Genomic DNA, 13,101 nt, shown 5'->3' on the forward strand with positions numbered 1-13,101 from the left:
AAAATGTGTGTTGTTCGTGTCATAATCAAACCTAAAACAAATTAAGCTGTTTTATGTAGATACAGGAGAGGCAATGATCAGTCTGAGCAACTTATTTACCCCACTCAACTTGACCCATTCATCTCTTGTGCCCCCTGTAACCTGCAGCAACACTATTGCCAAGGGGCAAACAATTTAGTCTTGCCCTATAGAAACACTTTAAAAGTGTTTTAATTATATCATTTTCTCATCGTAAAGCTCTGCAGACGAGCATCAGCGCTTATTTCTTACTTGTAAAGCAGATTGTTTATAAACTTGCGACATTGAAACCTTTACAACAGCGTTTTGGAAAACCCCATTTTGTGATTACATCTATAATATAAGACACACAGAGTGTAGAGAGCCACTAGTCCACATCTGTGAGCAGTGGGAACAGCTATCTGAGGTCTGATCCAGTTTAGCTGAGGGCAGTGCCACTGGCGTACATGCATTCCCACTAAGCCTGCTGCAGAATGCGAGGAGCTGATGTTCGCTTTGATCGAGTGTCCTGCTCGGATCAGCAGCACAACTGGCCGTCTCTGTGGACTCGTTAACAGTCTTTACAACATTCAAACTTGGGTCCTGAGAAGAAGAACCCTTGATTTAAAATTGTTTTGTTGTGCTGTTAAACTTAATCACTGTCTAGCTGTCACTGACTTGTCTTGAAAGAACCGCTGAATGAGATTTAGCTCTAGCAAACCAGCAATGAACAGAACTCAGTTTTGGACTGTACAGAACAATTTGAATATTTGTTTTAAGCTATAATGTTTTTGTAACTACTGCGATTGGCTTTCTGAGGTCATTGTAGTGCTTCTACTTCAAAGCAGACGGCAAACGCGAGTCGACTTGCAAAGCAAAAAGCTTTTGGGTTCATCATCTGAATTTGTGGAGCCTGTTAAGTCTGATTGACATGATGGAAGGTGAACTTTCACCCCAGTCTCAAATCTTTGCCAAGAGGTTCTCTTCCAGTTTTGCCCCGTTTTGGATTGTCTTCCCAAATCTCCGCTTCACCAGTCATTTCTGAAAAAAAAAAAAAAAAAAAAAAAAAAAGATTCTCAACAGCATGATGCTGCCAACACTACACTTTTGTGTAACATGCAAAGTGCAGTTCAACCAGACAGTTTATATTTAAGCTAGAAAGTTACATTTGTACTGACCTGGTCTCATCCAACGAGCCATCTTGAAGCCTACTGCCTCCATTATTATGTTGCGGAAACTTTAAGTAGGACTTTTCACTGCTTTGTTTTCGCAATGGCTTTCTTTTTGTTAGGGTTAAAAATCAACAGCAGATTCACTCCACAGTAAATGTTTTACCAGTAAACACTAACAGATGGTCCCACCTGAACTTTAGGTATCTACAACTCCTCCAGAGTTACCATAGGCGTCTTGGCAGCTTCACTGATTAAATACTCTTGTTGTCTCGCTTGTTAGTTAAGGACGACAGCTATACATTAACAGGTGTTCAGTTGTGCCATGCTCTTTACATTTTTAAATAAAGATGTGGACTATTACTATCAAGTAAGTGACTTTCAAAGGCAAAGATAGGATTACATTTTATTCAGATGTCTGAATAAAATGCTGTCTAGACTGAGTAAAATTGAAAACCAAAACAAAAATGACATTAATGTGCTACTTTGTGTTTGAATCTATGACACAAAGCCAAAGCCAAAACATTTAAATGTGTGGGGAAATTCAAGGTGCATCAACACTTTTGCATTCATGTATAGAGTAAATGAAATGTTTTTTTTCTCTGCATAATTTCTTAATAAGCTCCCAAAACAACATGAGTGATAATATTCAGGTATTCCCAAGCATTCACACATTATGTCAGTGTTATATCTACACTGTCTTTTAAGTAAATATATTCACTGAGACTACACAAAGATGAGAAGTCAAATCAAATTGTTTTAGCAAAAAATATAAAAAATAAAAAAATCTCACTATCAATATGTTGTCTTCGACATCCATGAACTGCTATCATCACAGCGATTTACTAGCATCCTTGAGAAAGAAAGCAATAACCGACAAGATGAGAAAATTGATGAATTCAGTCCTTCAACTGGGAGGCAGTGGAGAGCGACAACACTCTGCATAACAAGAGACAGACAACAGATACAAGGGGGGCTATTGATGAGTAAATCAGCAGCCTGATTAATGTGACAACCTTTAAGAAAAGGTTATGGATCCTGAGGGAACTCTGGTTTCTGCAAAACATTTAAAAGAAGCAGAATAGGGAAAAGGGCAGGAGTCAAGCGAGGTGTTAAATTAGTAGGATGCTTCATTTATTTTGGGTGCTGTGTCTCAAGAGAGTACTTCCTTCTCAATGTAGGATATCTTTTCTCTATTGAGTCAGGATGTTCCATTCTGTAGGTGACTGTCGTTTTCATGGGATTCCCAAAGTTGAGAGAGAGATATGATTATTTTTACTACTTTCTTCAAATTGGGAATTTCAAATCAGCCCCAGAGCAAAAGCAAAAACTTTGTCCAGATCTTGGCTGAAGCTGGCAGAAGACGGTCATTATCACAGTGCATGTCCTGTGTTAATATGGGCCACACAGCAAGAAGGAAGCCATTACTCTTAAACGACACCATTTGCCAGATTACGACTTGCAAATATGCTGAGGGAACAAATATCTTAAAGGAGAGGTATTATGAGCAATCAAATAGATTATTTGTTTCTTTGAATTATTTGTTTCTTTGAAATTGATAATAACTGTAAGTAAAATAAGGAAAAATGAAAAACAGTGGATCGTAAACAAGGTTTGTAGACAACATATGTATTTAGGTGTTTAAACCATGAAATCTGCCAAAAACCCTTACGTTAGACATGTAAAAGCAGAAAAAGCAAAGAATATTGCAGCGTTAGTAAAAACAAGTTAGGTGTGTTCCATGGTTTTACCATATTTAAATTCGCGAGTGTGGAGATTTGGGGAAACATTCAAAATCACTTTCCAACTTTCTGCACATTACAAAAAGGAGCTACCAGGATAATTCATGAAGTGGGCCATCTGGACACAATAAATGTCTTATTTTTAAAGTCAGACATGATAAAAAATTACTGATCCTGTCAAAATCAAAACTGGTCGAAAACATATTAACAGATCAAATAATAATTTACGCCGCACATACACTCATGAAGAGTTCCCAATTAACCCATGCATGTCTTTGGCGTGTGGGAGGAAACCAGGATACCTGGAAATAGATGAAATTTTAACATAGAAAGATATCTGCTAGCATTTGAGTCCGAGATCCTCAGAAAAAAAAAAAAAAATCTTTTAATTTTCTGGAAAACCTCCGTTTCCAAGACTTCATTTTCTGCACGTCAAACTTGACTAAAACAAAAGGAAACTTGATCCACTCTTTTTTCTGCTTCCCACTCCCGTTTCTGGAAGAACACATGTGCTGTCTGATTTCAATGCCAGCTCCTCATTTGGAGAGGAACTGGGCTTCAGTTGTCCTGAGCACTCATGATCAGCGCAGCGTGCCAGCTGCCATCAGTCTCTGATTCACTCATGCAACAACTTCAGCATGAAACTCCCTCATCAGTCGGACACCGGCATCCAGCATCCAGCACGCAGTGATGATTTCTTCAAAGAAGGGAAATACTGAGCAAGCACTGAGTGTAACTCAGAAAAATCAGAGAGACAGAAGGCTAGCACTTTAATCCTTGCTTCCTTTTTGCATGCCTCAAAGTTTCACGAGGCTTGGCATAATATCCACTGTTTTTATTGATATGTTGATTAGTGTTTAAATGTTTAGACCACCCAATCTGTTGTTTTTAAAGTGGACTGGTTAAAAACAATCTAATTGAGCTTATTACACTAACCCAGTCTGGACTAATCCAGCCCTGGGTTGATTAGATATTACAGAGTTTGACCCCAAGATAAGGTTTAGACCAAAAATATGAAGTGAAAGTATTTTTTATAAACTTAGCTACTTTGTTGTTGTTTTTAGTGATTTTCAGATCCATTTATTTGCTCTATTTGCAAAAAGCAACAAATCTATCAGTTTGATTATCTATGTGAGAAGAGCTGAATGTGGCTTGCAGCTTGTCTGGGTTTTAATTGGCATTTTTGCAAGAACCACCACTGTCAACCTGTAGTTTACTGTAAGGTAGTGTGGCTAAAAGTCTGACTTACAAGAACCATAAGTGCCAACAGGAGGTCATCTTGTGATTTTGGTCTGATCAGGAGTTATACTCTTTAATATTTCGCCAGAGTCAACTAAAGCTCTATGGCCAATTTAATTATGACATCATAATATAACATAATTTAGTTAAAAATGACATGTAGGATTATTTATTTCTGTAATTATGTGTTTATGGGTATGAAATGTAAAGTGACAAAATGGCAATGTACAGGCAAAAAAAAAAAAATTATGAATTGAGACAGCACATTTTAAATTAAGCAAAAAACTATATTTCACCCTTTGAATAGGTTAGCACATCTGAACAGCAACTAAGCTGCTAAACTACGGAGCAAAACATTTCTTGATGGTCTTGTTAACTTGCTGTTTAGTGTTAAGGTTAATCAAACTAATGTTAGTTTAAGGAATATATCTTCCCACATTAATGGCATCTTTGGGAATTTACTTTCTTAATTTGAACCTTTCAAATTGTACCACATACATGGAGGCGCTCACATGAAAAATGCAAAAAGCCAATTGGAGTTTGCAATTAATAAGCGCCACCTAGTGTACAATAAATCTGGTTACAAATGCCTGTACTGCAGCTATCTTTACATTTTAATCAAATTATTTGGAAAAATTAAATGAAATGGTTTAATAATCTTTATTTTATTGATATTAACCCTCATACATTTAATTCAGTTCCAATTGTTTGTCATGGAAAAGTAATAATAAAAGCATCTTTGCTATATTGATTAGTATTTCTACAAAAGGCCATGTTTGATGAGGTTTTTAATTTCTTAATAAAAACAAGACTTTTTGAGCTTTGTGCATCACTGCTGACAGCAACAGTCACTGCTCATACTTAGACCTTCATCTCTTATGTGCATTCATATTTGTCCCAGACCGGCACTTAGTCCTTTGTGTGAGGTTATGCTACTGTTACTTATTCATCAATAAAATATGTTCTGAATAAGTTTTATTAAATATGAAAAAGAGAATATTAATGACCAGTGACAAAGCTCCTCATGTCAAAATTGGCTTCCCTTTAACCCATTTATTCTGACATATCTTTGGTTATTTTTCAGACTCTTGAAGCGCAAAAATATAAAAGTCATTTAACAATGTAATGTCATACTTCAGGTTGGAATATGTTGTTGAAACTGTGAGCAAGAATTGTTTATTTTCTTCTTATTCACTGTCCTGTGCCACAGTATAATAAATGGAGATTATGAATGGCACATTGTGACAGTAAATCAGTTTACACACATTACAAAAACAGCTGGGTCGGTGTGCAACTCTCCACTGGCCAACTTTATTCAGTGTCATTGTTGTACTGGGACCTGGTTTGTCTTTACTTATTTGCTTCTCACTGTCCTAGCCTTCCTTCATAACTTTTTTTTGCCCAGTTTACAAAAATGTGTTGTTGATTTTTTTTTTCTTAGTGCACCCCCAGGCATCCACAACAAAATAACACCCACCACAACTGTCTTGAATTCAGCTGAGCTATTTCAAAAAGACCAGGAGCTCATGGCTAAGAGTACACTTTGCTTTCAGCAGCCTGTAATCACAGAGAAGCAGTGGGCTGAAAATTGTGTCACTGGAGCTAATTGCAGGTAATTAGAAGCCAGTTGTCCGCTTCTCCCAGTTTTGCTGAAAATAAAAAAAACAGTGGGTCATCATGTTTTTTTTAAGATGTGTTGCATTCATTTCTGTGGATGTGTTTAACCAAAGAAGCTGCCATGGTTTCGTGTGGACATGAGCAATGGTATCTTTCTGTAAAAGCACAAATCAGCACATTTTAATAGACAGATTTAGATGTACATCTCTCTGCTGTGGCCCGGTTTGAGATTTTATTCGTAGTTTACATTTCTGATACGCTGTGAAAAGATAAGATGAAGTGAAAAATATAAAGACGCAGTCAGGAGCTGATGCGTTGAGTTGTGCAAAACAAACAGGGTTCTAGTGTTATGGTATTGGTACTGTGAAACGCAGTGGCGCAAAAAGTGGCTATGCAGCGCATCCAACGCATAGGGGCGCTGCACCAGAGGGGGCGTCAAAACCCCGTCTGATGGGGGCGGCGGGCCGATGATGCCTTCGCATACACTTCACCGTGCCCTTACCTCATGCACATGTAAATTGTAAATGTAGCGAGTTTTACCTTTTATGTGTCTTCATCTCGGGGGGTGGTAGAGCGAGCGTATGCTTTCTACGTTCCTTCACCTTTACGTACTTTCCTTCGGAATAATATGTAGTTGCGCCCCTGGTGAAAGGTACAAACACATCCAGCAAGTCAAAGCACAAGCTCACTCCCTCAATCCACTATCCAGATGATTTAGAGCCATCCCCATGTATAAAACCAGCATGAATCATTTTTTAATCTTCCTAATTAATTCCGATGTTTTCCATCTTTGTGTGATTTCTTTGCAAGCAGAAAACGTCAGCAGAATATCAACACTTAGAGATCCACTCCCTTTCAAATGACTATGACACCTTTCCCATTTCAAACATTCAGCTTTAGTACATGTTGCCCTCTTTTCTCTCAGCCCCTTCTCCAGCCTGGCTTCAGTTTCCATTTTTATCCGTACTTTTCACTTCATCTTCCGTCTCTGCTTAATGGCCTCTGTTTAGTTGTGCTCCAGTGAAGTAATGCCGTTGGTGTTGCTGCTTAGAGGTGAGTGTTCTGGGGCAGAATAAGCTGCAATATGCCTCCTATCCATTATTGATCCATGATTAACTAGAGTTCAGCGCGGGTTCTAGGCTCCAACTCTGATAAAGTAGACTTGGCAAAACTTGGAGAAGGGATATAGCTTTAGCACAACCCCAACAAACAGGACAAGCTGTGCTCCTCACCCTGTTGGAAAGCAGGGTGAGGAGCACAAAAACAAACGTTTTTGTGGTATTTTTGGTGGAGAGTGTAAAATGACTATAGGGTTGGTGCTGATAACAGAGGCCAAAAGTAAAAAGATCCTCTCCCTCTTTACCCTCCTTCAAAAGCTATCTCTGTCATTCGAGGGAATACTCCACAAGGCGGCATTGCAGACCCGCTGATCTTGATGCATTTTGACACTGATGGCGCTCAACGTCTGACCTTTGGGCTGCGGAGTGCTCTCAGATACGCATAGCTTACGTCCCCAGCTTAACAAGGATTCATGCACAGCAAACTAACTCCAGGAGCAAAGTGCCAGGGTGCTGCTGCTCCTACAAGGGGTGAGATCTAGTCTTCTTGTTTGATTCATACGGGAGAACGTTTTCAGTAGTGGCACTCCTTTGGAAGCATCAAGACAAGCCTGCGATGTTTTTTTAATCTTCTGCTCAAGACAACACTGAACTGTTTCATGCTGCGTCGACCAAGCTCTTATTTGTGATGTTTGGTTCCATGAAATAACTTGCTTTGAAAAGTTTGAAAATCTGGGACTGTACAAACCAGCTGATAAACACATCAGAAACAAAAACATGCTTGAATGTGGCGTTGGTACGAATCTCAACCTCAAGAAGAAACGAAGCAGACCTAAATTTCCTAAATTTTCACCCTTGGGTGTGACTACGTTGAAGTTTCCCCGCATCAAGAGCTTTGATGGGTGCTCTAACTTTAGAGTCAGAGTGAAATCTCAGCATAGCCCTGCACTTTAGCAACTTGCACTGCTCTCCAGGGCTTCGTCATTAAACATTCACCGGACACAAACACACACGCGCACACAAGACATCATTTTGGGAGGACTTCATGTGGCCTTCACCTGTCCAGCCTTTGTTTTCTGAAAAGAATGTGCCTTCAGTGGACTTCACAGTTTCTATGTGAGAGATGGTGTAAGCTGTCATCCTGGAGCACCAAAAATGATTTTTACATATTTTGAATAAAATGTTTATTCTTTTGAACCGTGCTCTTCCTCAGATAAGAGTTTATATAGATCCAAAAAAAATTATCTTCAATTTGTCACCTTCAAGCCTAAAACAATATCCAATAAAACAACATTCCAGAGAAAAGGAAAACATTGCAGACACAAATGTAGAATAAACCACAAAAAAAAAAAATTAAAGCAAACATTTGTTCGGTCTCCTTGAGGTAGTCAAACAGAAAACACACTTGGCAAATAATAAATAGTAGCAAAGAACATTTTCTTTTTCATAAGCCAACATTCTTATAGAATCACTGCTAGTTCTTTTTACAGAAATTAAAAATGCTATGCTTAGCATTTTTTGGCTAATGTCAATTACCCATAGTGACTTTTCAGTTTTTTATTTTGACAACTGTAGTTTTCTTTATTAGTATTCCTGCCATTAACTGTTTATAGTAGCAACAGAGCTGGTATGTTTGTATGTGAGTACTCACTCTACAGTGTTACAGACTGACTTAAACTGGCTGCAGCATCTTAATGCATGCTGCTTGACTAGAATTAAAATAACACCTAAATGAATTCGAAAACTTTATCTTTTTCATTCAGTAAAGTGAGGTGCAGCTCTAATAGAACAAAAAAACAACAGAAACTGAAACTCTTATTTGTTTCATATTTGTGTACAAGCAAATGTTAGAACCACAGTACAGCTGGGATTGGAGGACAGAAAGGGAAAATATTCAGGTTTTTGTTTCTCTTGTCACTTACATTACTTTTTCCCCCATTTGACAAATACAGCAGTAAAATTGTAAATTTTATTATTTTGAGTTGCTGACAAAGTTTCATTTAAACTGGTTGTCAGAAGAAGGTACATCTAGAAGTTATTTTGAAAGTGTGTCTTATCTCTGAGTCTTTGTGCTTCCATGAGGTAATTTATACTTTTGTTGTATGTAGAAACTCCTGGAAACATCTTCCTGGATCTGTCCAAATGTGTACACATACTTAATGTGCAATACGAATCTGAGAAATAATGTAAAAACATCACAAAACTTCATTTTTTAAATTTCCTTTTTTAGACAATTTAGATTTGGAATTATTGTCTTCGGGGAAACTGAAGTGGCTGAGCAGATGACAGTTTTTCCACCCAGATTTTATGACATCTGACCTCGTCTTTGAAACGCTTACTGTGTTCTTCCTGATGGGGAGTTGAGCGCTTTAAGCTCTTGTGGAGTCTCTGACACCTTGAGAGGCTTTGAGGTCGAGTACATGTAAGCTGACGGGGCCATCGGTCTTTAGATTTGTTGTGACCTGTGAGTTGTTTACCTACTCGCAAGCCATCATGGTCATTGTGGTCACCTGAATGCCCGGGATAGAAAACAGTCTGAAGTGAAGGAACGTTTTAGATGAGGATTGAAATATTAAATCCTTATCTATTAAAAACTTATTTCCAGGTTCTATTATCTTAATGACTTTAAACTTGACTGTCGGCCATATTTCATAGTTTAACTTTGTAAATAGACAAGTCACTTTTACTGTGACTTTGCTACTGTCTCTCAGCTAAGCGTGTTATGGATTTGTGGCACAAAAGCTCAGACCTCATTAAATTTTAACAATGTTTTGGACATAGTTGAGGCAGTTTTTCTCACTTTCCTCTATGGTTGTGAATTACAACTATGCCTTGATATGCAATTATTTCCTGTGTTGGCAGGTTGGAGCAATGTGTGGAATGAAAACAGTTCTTGCTTACTTTTTGTGAATTCAATGCTCGGGTCAATTTCCAAAGGCAACATGTAGACTCCAGCTATAATCATCTAATTAGTGAGAGTTTGAGTTTTCCAATTAGCATTCAACCTTGAAGTTTCATACAGAGACACAACTCACCATCTGTCAGCACAATGCAGGGCAGCTCTCTGTGATGGTGACGCACTCACAGCCCTCTAACTGTGTTTGTTTTGGCTGCAGGAACTTCTACTACATCACCATGCTGCGAGACCCGGTCTCCCGCTACCTGAGCGAGTGGAAACATGTCCAGAGAGGAGCCACGTGGAAGACGGCTCTCCATATGTGCGATGGACGCTCACCCACCCAAGACGAGCTGCCCACCTGCTATAGCGGTGACGACTGGTCCGGTGTCACCCTGAAAGAGTTCATGAACTGTCAGTCAAACCTGGCCAACAACCGCCAAGTCCGCATGCTGGCTGACCTGAGCCTGGTGGGCTGCTACAACATGTCCTCGATGAACGAGAGCCAGCGCAACCACATCCTTTTGAGCAGCGCCATGAGCAACCTGAAGAACATGGCTTTCTACGGTCTGACTGAGTTCCAGCGCAAGACGCAGTACCTGTTTGAGCGGACGTTCAGCCTGCGCTTCATCTCCGCCTTCACGCAGATCAACAGCACGCGGGCCGCCAACGTGGACCTGAGCGAGGCCGTGCGCAGGCGCATCGAGGAGCTCAACTTCCTGGACGTTCAGCTGTACGAGTATGCGAAGGACCTGTTCCTCCAGCGGTTCCAGTACACCCGGCAGAGGGAGCACCAAGAGGTGCGATTGAAGAGGCGCGAGGAGAGACGCTGGTTGAGGGAGCAAAGGGACCAGGGCAGACCATGGCCGTCCAAACACAAAGGAAGCGGGAAGGGAGACGGAGGCATATTTGAGAAGGAAACTGAAAATGACCTGCCCACCACCACTGAGGACTATACAAGCCAAGTGGCACGTTGGTGAGGTGTCATCTAAACAGAGAGCTGCAACAGACTCTCGTACATCTTAAGAGTCTCTTTATTCTTCACCATTGTTCTGTCTTATGCATTTATCTGTTTTGTTTGGTATGAGAGCTTTGTTTCTTTCAGAAAAAAAAAGCAGTCTTTTTGTCTCTGAGAGCCTTTAGTGTCTTAAATTTATAAAAATTGTTCATAAATTGTCTCATTTAACTACTGCCTTAGTTTTACTTTGCAAAACGATAGAGTAAACAAGCAGAAAATCCTGACTGCATTGATTTTAATGCCCACAAAAAGGTTTTGAATGTGTTTGAAGTTGTTATTGGTGTTCAGACTGTTTTCACTCCAGTGGCTTTTTGTATTTTTGACTAAGAGTTCCGGACATCATAAATAGATGGAGAGGGCAGCCTTGAGCATCAGTTTTTAATGCGTTACAAACACAAAGTGGAATATGTGAATTTATCAACAAAGCAGGAGCATTTCTTGAATCTGATCTTTGCTGGCCAGATTTGTCCAAACAACTGGTGAGTCGACCAACAGTTGAAATGTAACAATAAGCTGGTAGAAAGAGGTGAGGAAAATCACAGCTCATGTTGGGTCTGTGTGTCGCTTTCTCTTTGAACCACTTCACAAGTAATAAAAAAAAAACTAACAGTGCTCGTTATAATGTAGAACACTCAAGGAAATGGGAATAGTTTCAACAATACAAATGACACAAATCAGAGATGTCACAATCAGGGCATTTTCAATTGACAGATATCAAAGCATGTGACTGAACTCGGCTAGTAAATACCGCCTATGATTTGATCAGCCCTAAGCGAGCCCTCCAGCAGCAATTTACATAACTTTCTTTTTTTTTTTATTTATGCTCTCCTTTTTATGTGCACGGCTTGCGAAGCTTTAATATATGCCATCCACATTGTTTTGTTGATCTAAACGAATTTGAGTTTTCCCTACTAATGTAGGTCAGTTTTGCCCCCCACAATGACTTTCAGAGTGAATGACAGAACATACGTGCCACTGCAGCTTCCTGTTTCTCTGGTCCTGACCTACATGTGTGCTCAGCTGTCGGTGCAGAAAAAAAAATAAGCCTTGGAGAACTATTCTTTTAATTTCATGACCCTCAAAGGAAAGTGACAGTTAATGAAAAGATATAACTTTTTCAGTCCTTTTCTCCTTTTTTTTTGCCTCATGATTAATAGAGTCTGCATTGAAATTTTATGAGTCATATCAAAGCAGAGTAAACATGCTAGCATAAGCCTAGACCTTCAGCAAACTGCTGCGCACGCACATTTTAAGGAGGAAGATTATGATTGGTGAGCCAGTTCAGCGGGATACAATCACATTGCTAATGTAATACAGTTGATATGTAGTGCTGCTTGTTGGTCATTCAATCCTTTGCTATTTTGCACCTGTGTAGCTTTGGTTATGGTTTTCTGGATACAAAATATATTGAAGCGACACTTTGACAGGGGACCATAAAGTAAAAGCTACTGAGGTTTTGAGAAAATCCATGACTTTCATTTTAACTAGGCATCAGTCTAGACGAGGTGGCCATCGATCGGGAATGAGCAAATGCCTATTCTTATAAGACTAATCATTTTGGCAGCAAATAAAAATCCTGATTAGGACATTGATAACATAAATCCTATTTTATCTGAAAGTCTTAAAGGCCGTGCATGGTCAAGCCGCATCATTTTGTCCTGGGCCTGATGAACCTTCCACCCCCTAACTATTGTGTGATTGGTCAGAATATTATGGTTGTGTTTGTTTATGTGGAAAACAGTAGGGTTTTCAAGCAGGGAGCAGGATGGATAGTTGAGAGGAGCGATTGTCAGAGACCGTGAGGAATAAGTATGTCCTAAAACATACTCCAGGCAGAGTTTAGTGACCAAAACACTAAACTGCTCAGTTCTTCTGGTCCACTGCAGCCGGCGAACATCCCAGCGATGCCTTCTGTTCTTCTTTAGCTTTTTACAATATGGACAATAAAATGAAATGCTTTAAATCATCAATGATTATTTCCTCGGCTTGTGTTTACTTTCCTGTTTTTAACCAGACATATGACAAAATACCAGGACGCGTCGCTCATGCAGCGGGAGAGGTTTCACAGGAGCTCATTTCAGTGTATCTTGTGGATCTTGAAGGGTCTCTGCGAAAACGGATGTCCCACCTTCACAGATGTCAACCATGTGACCGCACTTCGACTGTTTGACCACACTGGGCCCTTTAATTAAAGAACAGATGGCTGCATGTCACAGAAACACAGTATATCTGAAACACAGAGAGTTTCAGAATATGAATTTTTACACTTAAATAAGCTCTGGCTGATTTAATAAAAATCTCAGTCGAGTCACTGACATCAACATGTCTTTCTTGAATAACTTTCTGACCATCAGTACTTTAGTGC

The 13,101-nt window shown here is 39.5% G+C and overlaps 1 protein-coding gene across 1 annotated transcript in view; it reads left to right on the top strand.

Moving 5' to 3' along the window:
- hs6st3b (heparan sulfate 6-O-sulfotransferase 3b) overlaps positions 1-10,698 on the top strand; it is a 69,738-nt gene extending 59,040 nt beyond the window's left edge. Inside the window, exon 3 of the mRNA XM_088008302.1 lies at positions 9,939-10,698. Coding sequence (XP_087864428.1) covers positions 9,939-10,698 — 760 coding nt within the window. The remainder of the gene's footprint in view (positions 1-9,938) is intronic.
- Positions 10,699-13,101: the final 2,403 nt, after the last annotated feature.

The sequence above is a fragment of the Poecilia mexicana genome, unplaced genomic scaffold (assembly GCF_051168715.1).
Source record: "Poecilia mexicana isolate PSO_F unplaced genomic scaffold, ASM5116871v1 scaffold_2, whole genome shotgun sequence".
In the NCBI taxonomy this organism is placed as follows: domain Eukaryota; kingdom Metazoa; phylum Chordata; class Actinopteri; order Cyprinodontiformes; family Poeciliidae; genus Poecilia; species Poecilia mexicana.